Source organism: Drosophila miranda, chromosome XR, assembly GCF_003369915.1.
Source record: "Drosophila miranda strain MSH22 chromosome XR, D.miranda_PacBio2.1, whole genome shotgun sequence".
NCBI classification, from domain to species: domain Eukaryota; kingdom Metazoa; phylum Arthropoda; class Insecta; order Diptera; family Drosophilidae; genus Drosophila; species Drosophila miranda.
In genome coordinates, this window is record NC_046674.1 from 22,202,192 (window position 1) to 22,222,899 (window position 20,708).

At 47.9% G+C, this 20,708-nt stretch overlaps 2 protein-coding genes and 1 non-coding gene across 4 annotated transcripts; 1 reads left to right on the plus strand and 2 right to left on the minus strand.

The window, feature by feature from the left end:
• The first annotated feature begins 234 nt into the window (after positions 1-234).
• Positions 235-318, plus strand: Trnal-cag. The gene has a single exon. It is a non-coding gene; the product is annotated as a tRNA-Leu (tRNA).
• A 10,991-nt stretch (positions 319-11,309) lies between these two features.
• LOC108153667 lies at positions 11,310-12,657 on the minus strand. Its single transcript, XM_017283781.2, has one exon. The coding sequence runs from the start codon at positions 12,430-12,432 to the stop codon at positions 11,515-11,517; it is 918 nt and encodes a 305-aa protein (XP_017139270.1). The 5' UTR covers positions 12,433-12,657; the 3' UTR covers positions 11,310-11,514.
• An 82-nt stretch (positions 12,658-12,739) lies between these two features.
• LOC108153666 (protein TsetseEP) lies at positions 12,740-14,374 on the minus strand. 2 transcript variants are annotated; one of them, XM_033387752.1, is made up of 4 exons: positions 14,117-14,373; positions 13,857-14,045; positions 13,671-13,793; positions 12,740-13,622 (listed from the first exon to the last, which is right to left on the minus strand). In XM_033387752.1, exons 1-4 carry the CDS (start codon positions 14,294-14,296, stop codon positions 12,849-12,851), a joined length of 1,266 nt encoding a protein of 421 aa, XP_033243643.1. In that variant the 5' UTR covers positions 14,297-14,373; the 3' UTR covers positions 12,740-12,848. The 2 variants fall into 2 exon arrangements, with proteins under 2 accessions (XP_033243643.1, XP_017139269.1); XM_017283780.2 differs by having other exon boundaries at positions 12,740-13,793; positions 14,117-14,374.
• Between the last annotated feature and the right edge of the window lie 6,334 nt (positions 14,375-20,708).

A 20,708-nucleotide genomic window follows, 5' to 3' on the forward strand; every position in this document is an offset into this window, starting at 1 on the left:
CGGCAAGAGATGTCTCTGTGTAATTGAAGAGCTGTGTATTTATCACTTCCACTGCCTGATCCCCGAAACTGTGATCCATCGCTTCATCTAGTGCATTCGTCAATTCCATAAAAATAGTACATATTACATATTCATTAATTTTCCATTCAATGATCGATCATGGGCGTAGATGTCATCGTTCAAAAACGGGGTGGGATGAATATCAGGGAAGCATTTACGATGGAGATCGCTACAGTCAGGATGGCCGAGTGGTCTAAGGCGCTGCGTTCAGGTCGCAGTCTACTTCTGTAGGCGTGGGTTCGAATCCCACTTCTGACAAGAACGTTCTTTCTTTTTGTAATTTTTACTCTATTTTATTTGGATTTTTTCCTGGTTAATGTATTTCCTGCACACAGCGTCGCGCCTCGGCGCGAAAAACAATGCAACAAAAATACATTTTGCATGGAAACATAGTACATCGCTACATAGTCGTACGTCACCCACCATGCCCACCATTTGCCCCCCTTATGTACTCGCATTGTTTCCATTTACAGCAAAAAGAGTCCGCAAACCAAATTGATTTTTATTCTACAACATTTTCGAATGTTTTTATTTCGCAAACAATTTGCAACCCTTAAAAAAATCCACGCCGGCTTTCACATATGCGAATTTTTCGGGGTTTTCGTTTTTTAATGATGCGAATCCGATGTACGAAATTTTCATTAATACTCGCACTCCGTCCGGCCGGCCTCCCCTCATTGTGTGGCTGTCGCTGTGGCAGTGGCATTGGCGAGGGTGCGAAAGAGATGGCTAGGAAGCACCACAGACACTGGGGCGACATGGACATGGATATGGACGTGGACATGGACAGGGACATGGGACTGTGGGTTTAAAGTGCGTCATGTATGTACATGTACAGGTCAGGACATGGACTTGGTGGAGCATATGCAGGGCTCCGAACATACATACATGCATCTGCCTATGTAGTACATAGGCCTTTACATGGGACCCGAGTGCTTATGCAATGCGGTTAACGTTCCCCCCATCCCTCACGAATCTCAGGCCAGACCACACCAGATCTCTGCTGTTTGTTTGAATTCTTTTTCAAAAATAATTGAATGTTATTTTCAATTAATTGTTCGTTAGGCGGGAGCACCTACCACCATCCAGAACAAGGCCCAGACCCAGACCCAGACCCAGACCCAAACCCAAGCCCAGCTCCAGGCCGAGATGCAGATACAGTCACAGGTCCAGGCACAGGCTGGCAACAAATTGGCTGCAATCGAATTGCCTCTCGATGCACACTCCCAGATACGAGCTAATGGATAATGCGACCCCGTAATTGGATTATCGGCGAATGAATAACCCGCCAAATTTACTGTGCTGTGTCCCTCTCAGTCTGCTCCACTGAAACGTGAATTAAAGTTAAGTAAAATCCAACCATGTGGCAATCGGACGGGACAAAGAGGATCCTGCTCTTTGCGAGATCTACATAAGTATGCTGGGCAGAACAAAACCTCAACGAAGGTTACAACTCTTAAGGCCTATCCGAATATTGTCATGAAATTGCATCCTGAAAATAATACTTATTTGTATACTCGGCCAAGTGGGATAGGTGGGAGTTAAACCAGGATAATGACATGACCCGAATCACTTATAAATTCTGACTAAGAAATCGTTCCTGGACAACAAGGTTTCGCCGGATCTTAGTCCCATATATCATCTTTGGGGGATCGTAAAGAAAAGGACTTATGGCAAAAAGTATAGTCCTGGGGGATTTCATGAGTCGTAGATGCGCTTAAGTCACTGAATATCGTGGTGCCACAAACAAATATTAAAGCTAAAAATTAATCCACTATTCAAACAAAATCAGAAAGAAGACAAAACGATCGTTAACGTTGTGACTCTTATTTACATATACCCGGTACTCCGTCTACTGACTGAGCATAAGTGAGGCAATATATTTTATGGTATGTCGTTTGGAAAACGAACAAAAATTGCATACAAATCGGCCAAACCATTTAGGAGACTTTATATACAGCTTAAGTTCCATAAGTCGAACCACTTCGAAGACTTCGACTTACAGCGTTAAACGTAATGTGCTCGCTAAAAACTGTTGCCACACGTTGTATTTCGAAAGTAACAAACGTTCGAGTAATTGAAGTTCAACTGTATGTATTAGATTTGATCTGTTTTTTATTTTTCCTTAATTTTTTTATATCTCTGTCTCTTTTTTTTCTATTTTCATACAAATACCAGCCGTCTTATCTCGCCCCCTGTCGCCACAGCGCGAACACTGCACGAAGAAGAGTGGGTGAGAGCGAGAGAGGGAAAGAGAGAGAGAATAAGCCCGTAGAATGCGTTGCGTAGCCACTGAAATTGTATTTGTTCGTTCTGGCTATAATAATAAACCGATCTGATGCAGGTTCGGCAACCTGTTAGATATGGTCAATCTCTTTAATTTGTATTTCTCGTATCTTCAAAATTGTGGAAGCCACAGAAAGACCTTTCGCGGGGGTTATACATATATGCTCTTATAGTCTCTGAAATCTAGGCCCTCATCGAGAAGAACGAACAGATGGACAGACAGACATGGCAATATCGAGAAAACGGAAACGTGCTCTTCTGGGTGTTACACACATCCACTTTCACCACTCTTTGAGGATCGGGATATTCCGCTTATATTATTTTTTCTATGACTGTATGTACAATATTTGCCTTTGACAATCGTATGTTTTCAGTGTGTAGTCCTTTCGAGCCCTTCTCGCAGCTTCCTATTCAGATTCTGGCTCTTGGCTTATTATTAGCTTCGAGCATCCGATTGAATTAGACTACTTCAAATGTAAAGTACCCTGGCTCATCCTCCGTTTACCTGCAGCCTGCACTCTGCACCACAAGGTTGCATACAGAGGGTGCCCCCACATATGTATGTATGTATGTACATACATACATATATTGTAGTACATGAACAAGGCTCAGTCTTTCGTAAGGGATGCAGCAGGAGGCAGCCCCAAAGCAGCATAAAAAAAACAAAAAAAAACAATAGAAGAGTAAAGTGCATTTTAAATTTTGTTGCTATCGATTTTCGCGGGGGGAAAGAGACGGCCAGAGCAACAGAGCGAGATGGCTAGCGGCCATCCCCATATACAAATATATTTGTACATGTATGCACATGCAACGGGGTTGCACACATACATCGGACTGTTGCATATATGGAGTAAGCATAAAAAATGCAAATGTGCATGGACATGAAAGCCTACCCCACCACCAGCCCCTTCGCTCCTCCTGCTGCTCCTGCTGCTGCCGCCTCCATTTGCATTGCCGAAAAATGCAACAGACCGAAGCCTGGTCCTTGGTCGAAGTCGGAGCTGGCGCTGGAGCTACGGCCGGAGAGACTCTGCCTTAAATGCACCCAAAAGGGTTGGCCCAACATGGGCTGGTGGAAAGGGAAATCCCTCTGAGCTGCTTTTTGCATTGTGGAGCCGCCTTTTGGTCCAGCCTAGAACCAGGTACCAGGTCCAGGAGCACCTAATGAAGTTGCAAGCCGCTTGTCATCTGTACCTGGCAACCCACATGGATGGTGGGAATGGGAGCATGGCAATGGCAATGGAGATGGAGATGTTAATGGTAATGGGAATGGGTGTGGATATGTAGATGGGTTGGGTAGACGTCCAAGAACTGAGGCCCATGTTCGACGTGTTGTCAGCAATTCAACCGCACACAGACGATTGCCAATTGGGAATGCACGGATGCAGTATTCAGTATGGACACATCCTGCGTGTACAGTCAGGTGCAATATCCGCAACAGGAGAGTCTTACATTTTTAAATAATATTGCATCCACTGCTGCCCCATGCCATACATGCCACCCATGCCACCCATGCCAGCACTGCCGCCACCCTTAAATAAAAATGGCAAATGAATGGCCATTTTTGCAACTGAAGTTTGCGGTTTGTCCTCAAAGTACTGGGACTCTTCCAACGTATCCTTATTGGGAAATAGACGTAGATACCCATCCATCGAAAGCACATCTCTTGGCTCGTAATTAATATTGATAAATGGATACATTTCGAGCGCACTTCATTGGCCAAGTTGCACTGCAGTTGCAGCAGTCAATGGGAGATGGCAATGGCGATGGCAAGGCCTGTCAGCAATCCCTCCACTCCGAAATCCCATTGCCAGAAGCATGGCGATGAAGCTCACTCGGGAAATCATCCATCAGTTGACAGCAAAAGGCAGACAGACAGGCAGACGGACGGACAGATGGACTGACAGACGGACAGAGGCTGTCCAATTCCGAGCAGGAGATGAATATGAAAACTCGGATAATAGACGAAACGGACATTGATGCATGTATGATATATGAATCAAAATAATGGCTGGCGGTGGTTCGGTCTCGTGATTCGGTGATTGTGGGGATGGGTGGGGGGGGAATGTAATTACGCAGCCGCGGCATCTGTTGCTATGGGAATGGGCTGCCGAGCTGTACATTTCACTGCCTGAATGCGCGAAAAAAAATGAGTCCCACAGCAGTGGGGCGATGCGAAATATATCCATTAGCTTCTGCTTAAAACATTTTCATCGGTAAAAGGAAAAAACGAAGAAACCCAGGAGCTACTGATAATTTTTGAATGCACTTTCTACGAGAAAAAATGATGTTGTAGGCCCGGGTGAGTAGATCACTTCCGCATACTTGCAATTTCCCAATTGAAAAAATTCAAAAGCCGCGGCATACACAAAAATTAATTAATTTATTAAAAAGAAAATTGTAGCACCTGTGAAAATATTTTACATGCGTGTCGATAGAGTGGATTTATCTGAAGTCTTTTACCATTTTCAATGTACCTCACGTACTCTTCTTCGTGCAGTGTTCGCGATATGACGAAAAGCAGCGAGATAAAACGGCTTTTTTGGTGTTAGAATAATCAGTATAAGCAAAAAAACGGATGTAAAAGATATGTTAATGTAAAGGAATATGAGAAAAAAAAAAAATCGAATATATAAAAATCTCGCAAACTGGTCGAAATGTTTACATGAAATTTTTTTCGGGACGAAACCAAATAAAAATCGCAATATAAAATATTTTGTATAAATTACATAAATCATAAGCACACACACATACATATGTACATAGATGCTGACTGAGTACCGGCTATAAAGTAGAGCCGCGGCCCTTGCCGCTAGTCAAAACTTTCCCGCCCGTTTGTGTATTGTATGGTCCTAATTTTAGACGTTAGTTCTTAAGTGGCTATAATTCTCAACAAAATTAGATAATAATTGTTAAAACCATTTTAATTGATTAAATTGATTGAAAGAAAACTACTTATAAGAAATACTATCAGGTAAAATTTGTGACAAAGCTGAACCTGTCCCGAATCAGAACGGAAAAGAGAGGCTTTTGGCCGCAGCGCAGTGGAGTGGGGGGGGGCTATTTATTTCGGTGCATGCTTCAAAGGGGGGCATGGTATTCTTATTGTGCATATGAAATATTGAAATTTAGCCCGTAGGCTTATACCCGTATGAAAACAAGAATAAAGTCGAGGCGCCTCCTCGGCCGCATGTAATGAAAATTTCAACAGAACACAACGGAAAAAGGGTGGATGTGAGTGGGCGCTCGGAGGTGGGTGGGCTTGTGCGGCAGGCAGGGGTTGACTTTTCAAGAGGGACCTGGGACCTGCTGGGCCACTCGACATATTGAAGCATATTAATTAAAAACATTTTCATTTATTAAAAGAGCAGTCGGGGAGGAGGAGAGCATGAGCGGCCGGTGCACAGGAGATTGTGGCACCTGAATAGCTGCAGAAGCAGCAAAAACAACAGCAGCTGAGGGGCGAATCAGCAGTACTTTGCTGTGTTCGGAATTCCCTGTAAAGCAGGGAATTGGTATCTCCAACGGGGACGGGGATAAGAGTAATTCTATTAGCCATTCAAATGAAACCGCCTCCATGCTAACCACTAATCCCTGGCATTCCCTGGCCATTCCATCAGAAATATGCATCCAGAAGCCTGCAATTTTCAGCCAAGAACATTCGCCATTCGCCAATGGCCGTTAATCGTTCGATGCCTTCCGATTTGCCCGATGGGACAGTCCGCCAAGCGGCAATTTGTCCCTAGTCGAGTCCCATTGGGGCGCCTCCAAAAAGACAGAAGGGGCACATATTTTATCAGGCTGGTTCCTAACAAATTGCTCAACAACCAGCGACCATAATCGTAATCGTAAGGCATACCAGGATCCATAGATGGAGGATGGTAGATGGTAAATGGGAGATGGGAGGGACTCGAGAAAAGATATGTGTGTAGGACCACAACATAAATTTAAATGATAATAGCGAAAACATACATTGCCAGATACTTTGTTGCTAATTGCGGTCGAGGACGACTTTGCTCTAATTGAAATACAACACGTATTCCGGTAGAGTCTTCCGGGGGTGGTGGACTGCGGAGGGGGGAGGGGAGTCTGCAGACATACGGAGTGCAGCTTCTGGACTCTGTCTTGTGGCAGGTGAACTTGTTTCTCTTTTGGCGCTCCGCTAACCAGACACCATTTATCATTACGAGCCCCGAGAACTGGGAAAACTAGATTTCACTGACCGACTACAGGCCATGGCCACAGCTACGGCTACGGCTACCGCTACCAGAGAGTTGTCTCCGCTGGGAGTCATCGTTGTTTTGAGGCATGTGGATCGTTCGTACTCTGTTCCCTGTGCTCTGTTCCATGTTCCATGTTCGATCGGGGCTCTGAGATTTTTGCGAAAATTAATTTTAATTACCCAACGATGTTGTCGCCGAAAGCCGCTAAAGTTGCTGGCTGTCTTGTCAGTTCTTCATAGACAGCTGATCAATAACAATTTTCGTGGCATTTCCGCTTCTAATTAAGTGCGGCAGAGATTGTCGCCAGTCGGATGCGAGATGCCATCCAGGATTGGGCAGGCTGGGTATGTCGTAGCAACCAGTAAAGATCTTTCACCATTATGACAGAGTTCGAGAAGTACTTGTAAAATTCGAAATTAAACATGCGTCCATTCCGACAGAATTCAACAATCTCCGAATCCGTCCCGGGGACCAATCGAGACGATTTTCCAGAGATCACCATTGAGTCCACAATGGAGAAGCTCCTGGAGGTCCGGAATCGCCTGCATGGCATCTCGGAGCGCTCGCAAGCGCTGGAAACCGGGGTGCAGTCTCTCCGACGTGTGCTGACCGCCCAGGCCCAAAAAGATAGTAAGAATGCCTTGGGAAAACTGGAGGAGTTACGGCAAATACGGAACGCCATCTCATCCGCGAAGAAAGATAATGAAGATGAACTCAGGAAAGTTTTAGGTCGTATCACATCCGTGAAGAATGGGGAGAAGTTGGAAGATAATGAAGCTTCAGTCAGTGGAGTTTTAGGCTGTAGTTTTCACTAAAAACAATACGTTATTGAAGAAACAAAGGAACGAGCGTATGTTCGAGTGGTTTTTTGGGTGTGTGTCTTTTTGGGACTGAGAGCACGTGCCCTTGACCGTGGCATAATACCGAAAAATACCCAGGCACACGCTATCAAGAGTCGGAGGCATTCGTCATAGCGGAACCACGCCTGGGAGGAGAAGATCACCATGTACTCGTATACGTATTGTATATGTGGCAAGGTCTATTCAGACACCAGAATAAAAGGTAGCTCTCCCTCCTGTTCCACCTCCACTTGTGATTCTCCCAACCGCAAATGGGAGCGGGAGGAGAGAAGAGAGCAAACTAAACACAAACTGAATGCAAAATTTGCAGCATGCGTCATTAGGCTGGCTGGCTGCTGCTGCTGCTCGTGGGGCTGAGGGGGGAGTTCAGTGGAGTGCCAGTGGAGTGGCTGTGCCAGTGCAAGTGGAAGTGGCATTGACGCTGCCGCTGCCGTTTCGACGCACGCTTCGCTGGTCAGTCATTAAGTGAGTCAGCGGGTTGGTTGAAGTGCTGACTGACCAGTTCCTTCCTCGCTCTCGGCCAGGCCCAGACACAGACACCACCCTCCAGGCATGTGTGTGTGTGTGTGTGTTAGCCTGTGGCGAGTGATAAAAGGCAGTCAGGGCAATGTGGCTGCGGCTGCTGCTGCTGCTACGCCTACACAGACGACTCTGGGCCCATCGTTTAAAACAATTCCAGGGGAGCGTGCGGCAAGGGCAGGGGCTTCCACAGATGCATGCAAAATTGAGAGAGATGAAGGGAGAGTGAGAGGGCCAGAGTGTCCATGGAATCTGCTTATTCCTGTTCTATTCCCACAGCGAGAACTGTAGCCAAGGTGTATTATTAGGTGAGGTGCAACAGCTGCTACTGTCGAGCCTCAGAGCCTAAGACAGCCTTGGATGATTGAGAATTGATTTTCTTTTCTTCAGGCTATAGGAACGTCCCACCTTATTTCGATTACGCAGTGGCTGTAGCGCATCTATCTTTCGGCTAGACCCAAACTCACACGCCCACACACTCTCTCTGTCTGTCTGTCTGTCTGTCTGTCTGTCTGTCTGTCGTTTCTCTTTGGGGGCTAATGTCCGGGCTTCTTGTTGCTCTCTGTTTTCTCTCTCTCTCTCTCTCTCGCTCTTCGCTCATCATTCGGGTCGAATAGTACGAGTACTCGTAAAATCCTTGAACGAGATCATCAATCTTGCTTTGTTGTACTCGTACTCGTAGCTCCCATTCCCTTTCCAATTCCCCCTGTTCCTGGGCCAGGCCCTCCTTTCGCCTTTGTTTTTGCTCTTCTCTTTTTTGCTGTCGCGCCTTTTTTGTATGTCATTTGCCATGCCGCCCGTCCCTTCCGCATTCGGGTAGTATTCCCCGCTTTTTGTTCTTTACTTTATTTATGCCGCCCAGCCTCCCCCCAACATAACCCCAACCCCCTACCCACCAAGCAGACAGAGGGACAGCGGAAAAAGCCAGCGGCAAAAACTGCAATCACTTTTTGCTGTTGGTTTTTGTCAGTTTTTTGCGAATTTCACTTTTTTAGTCATTTCCATTTATTTTATTTGCAGTTTAGAGCCCCCCTCCCCAACCCCGTACTGTGCCTCCTTTTCCACCCACAAATGGGGAAATGGCGGTGAGTGGAGACAGAAGAGAGCAAAAAACAGAGCGAGAGAGAGCAAAAGAGTGGGTGGAAGAGTGAGAGCGGAGCTGGAGCTGGAGGAGTTGGTTGCATTTCATTTATGTTTTTTTTCTTAACTTTTGTTTGGCTGTGTTAGCGCTAGTGTATCTGTTTGCGTGCGTGTGTGATGCAATGACCTCGAACTTTGTTTGCCCATCGCTGCATCTTGAAGATCTTTTTTTTTCTACTATACCCTTGATGAGAGTGGGTACAATGTGTTTTGATCAAATGGTTGGAAAGCAGGAAAAGATGGATTTTGTAAATACCTACACATACATTTGTATATGTACATATTTATGTGTATGTATGTGTACATAAGGAGTGAGTGGTTGGGGGGTGGGGAGCTGATATTCAGAGCAATATAGCCATCTACAATTCATGTAATAATTCTTTATAAAAACAAAGTTTTACACCTTTCTACTTTGAAATAGCTCCATTAAATTTTAAAGATATCGAAATAAAAATGCATTCCAGCATATCTAAACAGCCTGCACTTTAATACTTTGCAAAGCAACTCAACTATCTAGGAGATGAACCTGCTAGGGTATCAAAAGCTTCGACCTTCCCTTTGTTTTTTGCTTGTTTCTGGGCAGTGGTTATCGCATCTGGGCTTGCCGGCTTTCAGCATTCGGCTTTCGGCTTAGGGAATTATGGACTGCAGGGCATGGCCTGGTCAGTCCAGGCGCCCGCCGCACAGGCTTGTGCCCTGCTCCGAGCTTAGTAGCCGGAGAAGCTGCTCATCTGGTCCGCTCATTGGCGGCTTCAGCTTTGAGGTGAAATATTAGGAATTGGAGGGAGTATGAAGATTTTCGGAAGAGCTCCAATTCATAATTATCATCAAAAGTAGCATGCGAGACTTTGCATTTATATGCATGTACAATAAAAATCAATAAAACTCTACATCCCCACACTCCAGCCACTGGGAGCGAGAGAGAGAGAGAGAGAGAGCTCGAGAGCTCGTGTGAAAGAGCGGACAGTGGCACTACCACAAGTTCAACAGCCCACGCATACAGGCAACCCGGCACTCAACCCTTCACACAGATACACCGGCAATAAAAACTGCAATAATATTCGTGTGTAAGCAGTGCAAAAAAACGACTCTCTCTCTCACCAATACAATGGCAAGCAGGCGGCCCCCAAAGCTGGACGCAGCAGCAGCAGAAGCAGCTCCAAATTCGCTGTCGCTCGTTCTCCCAACTCGTTCACTTCTCTCCCAAATGGCAGAGCGGCGCTCGCTCGCTGGCAGCACGCGTTGCATGCTGCGACTGCGACTGCGAAAGCGGCTGCGATGCCTGCAACATTTTGCGGTTGCTCTCGAAATCTAAATTTCAAGTTCGTCTCCCATGCAACTCATCCGGTGTCAGAGAGTTTTGGCCAGCTTCAACTAGAGCCCACACCAGCACCCGCATTTTGTCTACGGCTACGGTTGCACGATATTTTTTCCCCACATGCTATTTCAGAGCACACTAATCGCACAGGAATACGGTCACATTTGTCTGCAATGATATTTACAGGGACCCGTCGGTGTTTCTAGCTGGAGAAGACGGTCCAGCTCTCTGCTGTCTCCGATGTTGTACCAGTGGAATAAAACGTTCTACGAAATAAGTTTGTCTTTCAAAAAGCGTCGGTTAAAAACGTACACTAAATTCCGCTTCTATTACGAGCGACAGCCGCAGAAAAGAGAACAAAAAAAACATGCGAAAAACCTATGCGATAAATAAAGCAGCACGAAAAAGGGACAGAGAAAGGGACAGCGGCTGCACCGGGAAGGGCAGAGAGAAGGAACGTGGCCCCAGCTCCAGCTCCAGCTTCAGCACCAGCCCCCGTTCTGGTTGAAAACGAAACCGGATTTCTTTTTTGATTTATTTTTCCCCACTCCCCCGCTCCCCACCTCTCGCACTCCCACACCACACTTTCATCCAGTTTTGTTTCCTTTTTTTTTTTAGAAGTTTTCGAGTTGTCTCGTGTTTGGAGCTGCCTTTTTTTACATTTGACTGAGTTTTCGGAATGCAGTTTCCCTTCTGGAAACTTTGCCCCGTTTTGTTATGTTCCGCTGCAGCAGCAGTGGGTTCCGGGGTTCCGGGGCTCCGGGGCTCCGGGGCTCCGTGGCTCTGCGGTTCCGGGGGGTGGGTTCTCTTCTTTATGGTTTTATTTTATTGGATGGTTTATGTTTATTTTCCACTGCCCGGTTTCCGTGTAATGTTTTGCATATTTTTGCGGAGTGAAACAGGTTTTACTTTTTATTTATTTCATGTATTTCTGTTTTATTTTTTGAATTTCTCGCCATCCAAAAAGGAATACGAAAAGCTTTTGTTTTGATTTTGAAATGGAACTGGTTTTCTGAGTCAGTTGGTTGCTTGTCCAGATCGTGTGAGGGGTGGGGTGGGGAGAGTTGGAGGCACCACCTTCAAGAACTTGTGGCCCAGTGCCCCACCATTAAGTCGGCTTTGCCTCTGCCTCCTCGTTGTCCTTTCGGGCACCACTACTGCTGCTGCTGCTGTTTCTGCTGGGAAGTCGCACCATGTCCACGTTGTAGAGCCGAAAGCCGACCTTCTTGCACCGCAAATTGAGGGTGACGACCATGCAGTAGAGCAGGACCATGAGTTGTCTGGCCCGCAGCACATACGAAGCACCCATGCCGTCAGGGAAGATCGGCTTGTCCCACTCGGAGCAGTCGTAGAGAAAGTAGCCGCCGTCGTGGCTGGAGCTGAAGCCGAAGGCAAGGCGTCGCTCTTGGCACTCGAGGATGCCCCATTGGAAGCGCGTAAAGAAGTAGCTGAGAGCCTCCAGGAGACTCATGGAGGAGCTGGCCGGGGCGCTGTAGACATGCCCGAAGGCCACCAGCTCCATCTGCACTAGGAAGTGGATGTCCTGGAAGTCGCACTGGACGGACATCTGGTCGGGACCGAGGTTCTGGTCCCACCGCTGGCTGTACTCCACACTGTCCCGGTAGTATTTATCCCCGTTCACGACAATCGCGTCCAATAGCTTGCTGGTCCAGTCGCCGAGCCGCCGGAAGATGCTGGCTGCACAGCAGGCCACGACGTAGCAGCCCAGGGACTGGCGACCCCGCACCTTGCTATCGAACCAGGCGGCCCGCGGATGCAGTCCGCCCCACATCGACCAGAGGCGACCCTCGATCTCCACGTCGAATTCCCGCCAGCGGGTGTCGCTCTGATGGCGCGGGCGGCCCTCGAGGTTATACCTCAGTCTTCGACTCCAGATCGGAGAACTGTTGCCGGGCACCAGCCAGGTCATAGACTCGCTGCGAACGGTCTGAGACGCGGGCTGCTTGAGCAGCTTCATCAGACCGGCGATGGCGGCCGGATCTTCGGACTTCTGATGATGCAACATCTCTCGGCCTCGAACCGAAGAGGGTTGGCAGCGATCCTGGAGCGGCTGTAGAATCAGCGATCACCATGCGCTTGAAGCCAGTCTCTGGCCACATTTTGGGACTCCACGGTACACCAGCTGGTATGAGGCTGGTATGGGGATGAAACGGGAAATTTGATGGGGGGAAATTACGGAGAAAGTACAGAGACGCACAATTTAAAACTGAATGAAAAGGCACAGCCTTCTAAAGCCAAAAAGGCTGCTGTAATGAGGCTGCTTCATCACTCCCCCATAGGTGGAGTCACGAAACGAAAGAAAAATGCATCGATCGTGTTTTCTTGTAATGTGTAATCACTGTTGTTACAAACACACACTGATGGCATTGGACCAGAGTCCACAGTATGATTTAAAGTGCCACTTCGCGCTCTCTAATCGGTTCAATTTCGGAAGAGGTCCAGAGACTCATTTACCGGTTGCTCTGCGCACTTACAGCGCTTGAGCTCCTCGAGGACCTTCTTGGTTTTCTTGAGCAGACACTCCCTTGACAAATACAAGTCCTTTTCCATCTGGGCCAGCCTGCGTCCAATCCTGTCCTGCATACTCTGGAGGACGGCCATGTCCCGCTCGGCCCGGTCTTTGCTGATCTTGCTGTTGCCCAATTTGTCGCAGAATGCTTCAAAGTTCTGGTCCAAGGTGACCATCTTGTCCTCCATGCCACTGATTTTCTGCCTGAGATCCTTGACGCGACTGTTCAAGTCCTGCAGAGGCTCGACTGTATCTGATTCCTCGGGCTTTTGCTTGGCGTCACTTGGTGTCTGATAAATCTCGCAAACCTTCGACAAGCTGCCACGAAACTGTTCCCAATCAACGCTATCGAGGTCGCCATCCATGTTATTTGTGAAATCGTTGATCTTTACGACAAGCTGATTGATTTCATCCTCCTTGCTAACAGCATCTTCGGTAGACTTCTCTTCAAGGATCTCTTTCGTTTCGTCCGTCTTGTCAATGTCTTGGTCTATCTCGCTGGATGTCTGGGGTTCGGCCTGGAGATCGACCAGGGGCTCGACCTGAGGCTCGGCTTGGGGCTCCGCCTGGGACTCGTCCTGCGGCTCGTCCTGCGACTCGTCTTGCGGCTCGTCCTGCGACTCGTCTTGCGGCTCGTCCTGCGACTCGTCTTGTGGCTCGTCCTGCAGCTCGTCCTGCGGCTCGTCCTGCAGCTCGTCCTGCAGCTCGTCCTGCAGCTCGTCCTGCGGCTCGTCCTGGGTCTCGACCTGGGGCTTGACCTGGGGCTTGACCTGGGGCTTGACCTGGGGCTTGGCCTGCGGCTTGAACACGGGCTCTTTGACTGGGTGGTCTCTCTTATAGCCACACATGATGCCCCTCTGTGGGTTGAGCACTTGTTCATTTATTCCGTAAACGGATACCTTTTTGACCCAGCCACGTACCTTAATCAGTGTCGACTTGAGGCTCTTGGCCTTAGAGATCGCCTTCGTCATGAATTCATTACGCATTTCTTTGACCAACTCCTGGATTTGGCCAGAAGCCGCATAGTCGGCCGACAAGCGCTTCTGATAGTCACCGCAGTTGTCTTCCTCCGTTGGCTTATCCAGCGACTCGTACTCGATCAAACCCTTCTGCGAGGGTGCATCCAAATGTTGGTTACTCGCATCCCATGGGATAATCTCGCTTTAGAGGCGATACTTACCTCAACCATGAAGCCCAGATGTATGGCGTCGGAGGTCAGCTGCACACCCACCGGATCCTGGTTCAAACTGTCCTTGGGGGCGGGCAGACCGTAAGGAGATTGGACCACCTCGTTATCTGGCTCAGCCTCCCCGATTCCCATGGAAGCGTCGTCCGTAGGCTGCTCCCGATTCGATTCCATTTTACCGAAAATTTTCAATTTAAAAATGTTTCACGTTCGTCTGTATTGGAATAATAACAAATTTAAAATGATTTGTGGCTCCGATTTGATGTGGAGATACAAAACGAAATGACAGCTGACACTTGGCCTGGGCCTAGGCCTACTTTTTGAGCCAGTGCTAATGGGGAAGGGGGGGGTTCCTACTTTTTGGGCCAGTGCTAATGGGGAAGGGGGGGTTCCCTGATCTGATTATGGTTGACCCGCCCGGGAGCAGTACGAGTACAACCAGAAATTAAGTTCGCGTTGCAGCAACGCATTAGCGCAACCAATAATTTGAGGCATCGTAAACACGTCGTAAATGTTGCACTGGCAAATTTTAGGCCTTAATTTTCTATAGAAGACAACGGGGGGGGACAAGGGAGTCCCCTCCCTCTCCTGGCTCCTGCCTCATTGCTCTCCAGCAGGGAGCTTCTTGCAACTGCAAGGCGTAATTACAGTCCATTAAATTCGCAGCGTTTGCTCCGCGGTTGCTTCTTTCACTTGGCGCATGCATGATAAGTGCCACTTGCCACTTGCCGCTTGCCTCCTTGGCACTCGCCCCATCCCCATTCCCATCCCCACCACCTTGGCCAACGTGCGTTCATCAAAGGGAAATGAAAACGTTTCGCATTTCTCTTTTCGCTGCTCTTTCTGTGGCATGCAGCAACAGCGGTCTTTGTGTCTGTCGGTCTCTGAGGTGTAACATACAAGCAAAATATACATACGTATATTCTTATGCTGCAAGGGCATATTCGATTCCGCAAAACTGAACACAGAACTCATTTTTTGGACCCTGATTTACCAGCTTTAAATAAATAATAACGAGTTCCATAGTCATAAGCCCTGAAAAAGGTTACACATAAAGACAATAAAGAATGAGTTCCAAGAATGGTAATCCGTAAAGGCTACGACACATATTCAATGAAAGTATGGACTGGGAATCCGTTTGCTTCAGGAAATTCCCGGAATATTCTGAGTGGCATCCCCTCGAGAGGCAATGCAGGGTGATCCAAGAGTCGGCTCTTGAGCTAAAAGTCCCCATTTGTTTTCTCATATTTTAATTAGAGCCTTGTGCCACTCGGTGTCCGTTTGTCTCCTCACCGCTGACTCTTGTGGCCCCAAGTTAGTTAGGATTCAACCTGCCTCTGCCTCTGCCTCTGTCCCTGCCTTAAGACATATAGCAGTGGCACTTCTCAGCCAGTAATTACATAACTCGCTGCCATGCCATCCAGTTGACCATGGCCATGGCCGTGGCTAGAAGATGTCGGAACGAACGGCTGCCACAGCCACTGCCACTGCAACTGCCGCCCCTGATAGGTTAATCAATTTATTTGAATGCGGAACGCGGACGAGTGTAATTGCCCCTGCGATGCTTATCGTCAAGTTGATGGAAAAGAATGGGATAAGAGAGCCATCCCAGCGATCGCAAATAAAATGCGGATAAGTGGGTCTGGATGAAATAAAAAGATCCAATCCAAGATGATCCCATCTCTAATGTGGCATTTCCTAGCATTTCCCGCAAGTATCTGAGAGTGGAATATTAATAGACCTGGCAGCAAACCGATTCAAGTGGGTCACAAAGCAGATATGATTAGGCCAGAGCCGGGGCAGATCAAATGATCGACTATTAATAGAGGTGGCCTGGCGTGGATAAAGCGAGGAAAGCGTCGCGTCGCTGGGAAAACTGGATGGATGGAAATTGTGTGACCAATCGGCAGAAAGTCAAGGCTTCGACTACCACCAAAAAGGTGGAGTCCGTTGACGATCTTTCTCCTTGATCTTGCCAAAAGACAGAGTTCCGATCCCCCTTTTCTGGCTTTATCCAGCCATGCCAGCCGCAGGTTTGAAGTTAATTTTTTTGAATTATAACCAAGTCCCCAGTGTCCCATCTACTCGTAAAACATTCATCTATTATATTATGGCGATGTATTTTTCCGCTGCGGTTTTTCTGCTATTTGCTATGATTAATTTTATTATTATTATTCCTTCTCATTGTTTGCAGCCAAATAAAAAACTCGAAATAAAAACAAATGCTGCTCAAAACAGTATCGAATTATTGGATAGATGTTCGGAGAACAATGACGGGGGGAGGCCGAATGCAATTAAATTAAAACTGCACAAACATGCACAATTTACATAAATGAATCCCGTGATGATTTATTAATTTCATTTTGTATTAAAATCCAGCATAATTTGCAAAGCTTTTTATATGCACAACATATATCAATGAGGGAACAAAACGCGCGCGCGTCCAATACATCCAAAAAAAGGAAAAGGAATGCTTTATAATTGGAATTAATTGGAAAAGTTGTCGGATCAGAGAAAAGCGGAATGACAAATTGTTGATTATATTGCTATTATAAAAGCATGATTTGCCGAGGCAGAAAAACCCGAGCCTAATTAGCTGTTTTTGTACCAGGCGCCTGCATTCCATCTCCATTCCTCCATGTCATTGTGGCATCTCCAGGCACCATCAATCGATATGGTGCGGACTTCGGAGAAGCCTCGGCCAGATCTTGCACTTGCCTGCCCTATCGCGGCAGTGGCAATGTCTTTGCGCCTTCGTCCAGAAAGGTCAGGGATGCGGTCCGTCTTGGACAGAGAGATAAGGGCCCATGGACAAGAGCCCCCATTGTTCTCGATTTGCTTGTGGAGGGGACACAGGGCCACAGAGCTGCAAGGGGAATGACACATATAGTAATTGTGGAAATACTAAAATCCCACTAAAAAATGAGTTTCTCTTTTGGTAATGAGTGAGATTCGCCTGGAAACCTTGAAGTGGTGAGTGCCTGAATCGAACCGTAAAGTGCAACACAATTTCTCCGCCCCTCGAAGCCTCACCTGCCACACAGCACTTGCTCCTGCCACAGCCCACACATGCCACAAGTTGAATTTTCATTATACTCTTTCGTAGAGAGTGTGTTATGATTTCAAACAGGTGTTTGCTAGGCAAAAACTGCGGCCTCAAAGGATATATATTCTAAATCAACAGCGAGGCAATGTGCATCGATTTTCAACATATTCCTTTTATATTTGATGACTCCAGCATACGAATTTGTGCCCGTCTAGGAATAGACAGATCCGAAAGTGTATAAAAACCATCAACCCCTTGAAGCTGCCAATTTTTTGTACTTAATTTTTCGTTTTGTTGCATTTTGTTTTGGCCGCCAGTCGGCTGACCGAACTTGAAATTTGATATCCACTACAACAGCGGCACCAGACCAACAATTGCAACCTGTTGCAAGTAGTTGTTGCCTTAGCCAGAGCCGAAACTCGATGTTGTTTGCTGTTGCTGTTGCTGTTGCTGTGGCTGTTGCTGCTGCTTTTTTGTCGCCAAATCCTGTGCTGTGATACTGTGATGCTGTGGCGTTTGCCCACGTGGTGTCATGAACTTGCCAATCCATTCCGGTGAAAACCAACAAGGCTGCTGCTGCTTCTGCTGCTGTTGCTGCTGTTGGGGAGAAATTTTCCTGTGGAAAGTCGTTAAAATATTTCTGTTCACACTGCTCGAGTATGAGTATGAGTATGAGTAGGAGGAAGAGGAGATCTGCTGGAAGGAGCCTTCTTCTCCACAAAGGATGCTGGAAAGAGCCACAACAGTCGACACCCAAACAAAATCCATGGGGCTTTTAATTGTCAAAAGTGTAATGCGACAGCGATGCATCAACCGGAAAGAGAGCAGAGCCCCGGCCATGATGATGACAAAGGCCCAGCACGAGGCGTCATGCCACTGGTCTCGTGTAACAGCCGCCTGGGTGGATGGTGGCAACACTTGAGCCAACACGCCGTCGGCCGGGGACACGTGTCTGGCTGAAAGCAGGCAGGGTGGGGGACGGGATGGTATGGGCTGGCAGGCAAGTGGCTAATTAGGGCTACGACAGCCACTCCTCAAAGTAAGACACCTCAGTGGCTGCCAAATCAAAACGACAGATGATTTGCATTGGAGCAACAGCAACAGTTCCTCCATCCATTCTCGACTCTTCGCAGATGATGGCGATGGCGTGCAACCGACAAGTCCAACTATTAATCCGAGTATGTGGAACACAATTCCTCTGGCAATTGCCAAGGCAATTTCACAATTATCGCATGTACTCCTCGTACCTTAAAATTCCAGCAACTTATCCCTGCCCCAGCCCCAGCCCCTGCCCAAGCTCCTCCTCCCGTTGCATGAGAGCTAATTGAAAAGCTGCGTGTCCGAGTACGAGCTGGAGAAGATATGTGTGTCTTCTATTGAAGAGCGGGACTGGGACTGGCACGGAGACTGAGATCGGGACTTGTGTGGTCTTATCGCACTGACAGTTGTCAGTGCCGATAACTGACACTTTACACCAAACCATTTATGTTCTATGTTCGGTCTAGCACTTTCTGGTCTGGATCTGGATCTGGGTCTGGGTCTGGGTCTGTGTCTGGGTCCCTCCTCGCTCTGACATTATTTGTCAGAGATTTTTTGACTGGTTGCTGGATGGGTCGGTTTCCTAGCGGTGTTCCAAGAGCGTCAGGAAATGGGACTCTGGGATAAGGCGAAGACAGATGGACAGATTGACGGGAGAAGATTCAGATTCGGATTGGGATTCAGATGCAGAATGCAATCTTCCACACTTCCTTGTTGGCCCTCTGCCTCTCCCTCTCCTGAATGACACAACACAATAATGGCCAAGACCTAACCCAAATACCAACGCATTGTCCAAGCTAATGAGCGGGCCACTTAGGAGCGCATTCCTGCAACTCATGGAACATCACCGAAGTGTGCGCAACTTTAATTTCCAGCGCCATAAATCAAATCCGCGACCCAGCCAGCCAGCAAGCAACCAGCAAGCAGCCAGCCACCAAGTCAGAGCCAACTCTAAATGAAGTAGTTACCAGTTGCCATCGACCAGGCCGCCGCGCATTGAACGCCATTCATCATCATCATCATCATCGCCATGTCCATGATGCAGGGAATTCAATTCACGCCTGCGAGGAATGCCTTTGAGAGTGCACCAGCAGTGGTGAATCCCCATATACCCATGTCCCCAGCAGCAGCAGCAGCACCACCAGTTGCAGTTGCAGTGCGTCGCATGAGGCGATAATTAGCGCGCAATTGTCGTTAACGCCGCCTTTGTCTACGTCTATTCCTGCCATGTCCACCGGGGGAGCAAAGGGGGGACGGGAGAACCCTGAGTCAGCAGCAGTTGATCGTCCGCCAGGAACGTGACGAGCACCACAATTGCAGTCAATCAACGATTGGATGAGATGTGGTTGGGATGCGGCTGGGGTTGGGTTAGATTGGGATTGGGATTGGATGAGATGATCACCTGCAGAAGGTGTACACTGCACATACGTCGCGTCGATTATTCTATGCAGCAAAGACTCGGCAAAAGAGCTCCTCTAGGAGCAACCGGTTCCTGCATAAATCATAAAATAAAAGACACTAAAAGCGAAAATAAATCACGAGAGCGCATGGGGGAAACCGGGCGGACATTAGAGAAATTTGCCTGGCCACAGGACCGGCTACCGGCTACCGGGCTACCGGCTGCCCGAGATCCCCTGGCCGAATATTAATTGTGAGTGCACCGGGCGCATCAATTCAAAGCTGGGGACTCTCCTGCTCTGCTCTGCTCTGCTCTGCTCTGCTCGAACACTCCACAATCCCGCGGCGAACCACCACAGCCACAGCGCATGCGTGGCTGGATGAGGTATGGGACCTGAATATAGTCTCCGATTGCCTTTGAAATATGACGCCCAGTTTTTGCGCACATGGAAATGGATTTCTCTGGCGGGGCCATTTCCAATGCGAATGGAGCGTGGATTTCCGAGAATTCAACAAAACATGGGCGTTATTCTCCTCCATTTGTGCAAATGAACCTCTGGAATGGCTGCTGGAACGGCTGCTGGATGGTTGTGATGCATGCGAGTGAGATTCAAATTTGCCACAATTATAGTACATATGTATGCCACAATTCTTGGCCAGAATGGAAGGGTGAACCAAACCAAACCAAACCAATTTCGGAAGATTGTTCCCGCCAATTAACAATAAACGAATGTTAATCGATTCAAAGTACAGTTGCCGCATGTTCTGCTAGTCTGCAGTCGAAATGCCATTACGGACACATGCTAATGATGCCCCACATCTCTCTCCCTCTCTCTCTCTCTCTCTCTCTCTCTTTCGCTCTGTGGCTCTGTGTAGATCTCTGGCCTAAACGCGATGAATCTGCAGTTTCTCTGGCCCATAAACTGACTGCCAACTACCGACTTCTGTCCGTTTGCGAATGAATGCCTCCTATGGCGTCGACTCAAGTCGGCAGGAAAAACCGGCAGTCAGCAGCAGGCAGTGTATGGCAGAAGGAAGTAGGCAGAAGGCAGAAGGGGTGGTGGGGGATGGGGCCTCCTCCAGGCAAGACCCAAGCACCAAAGC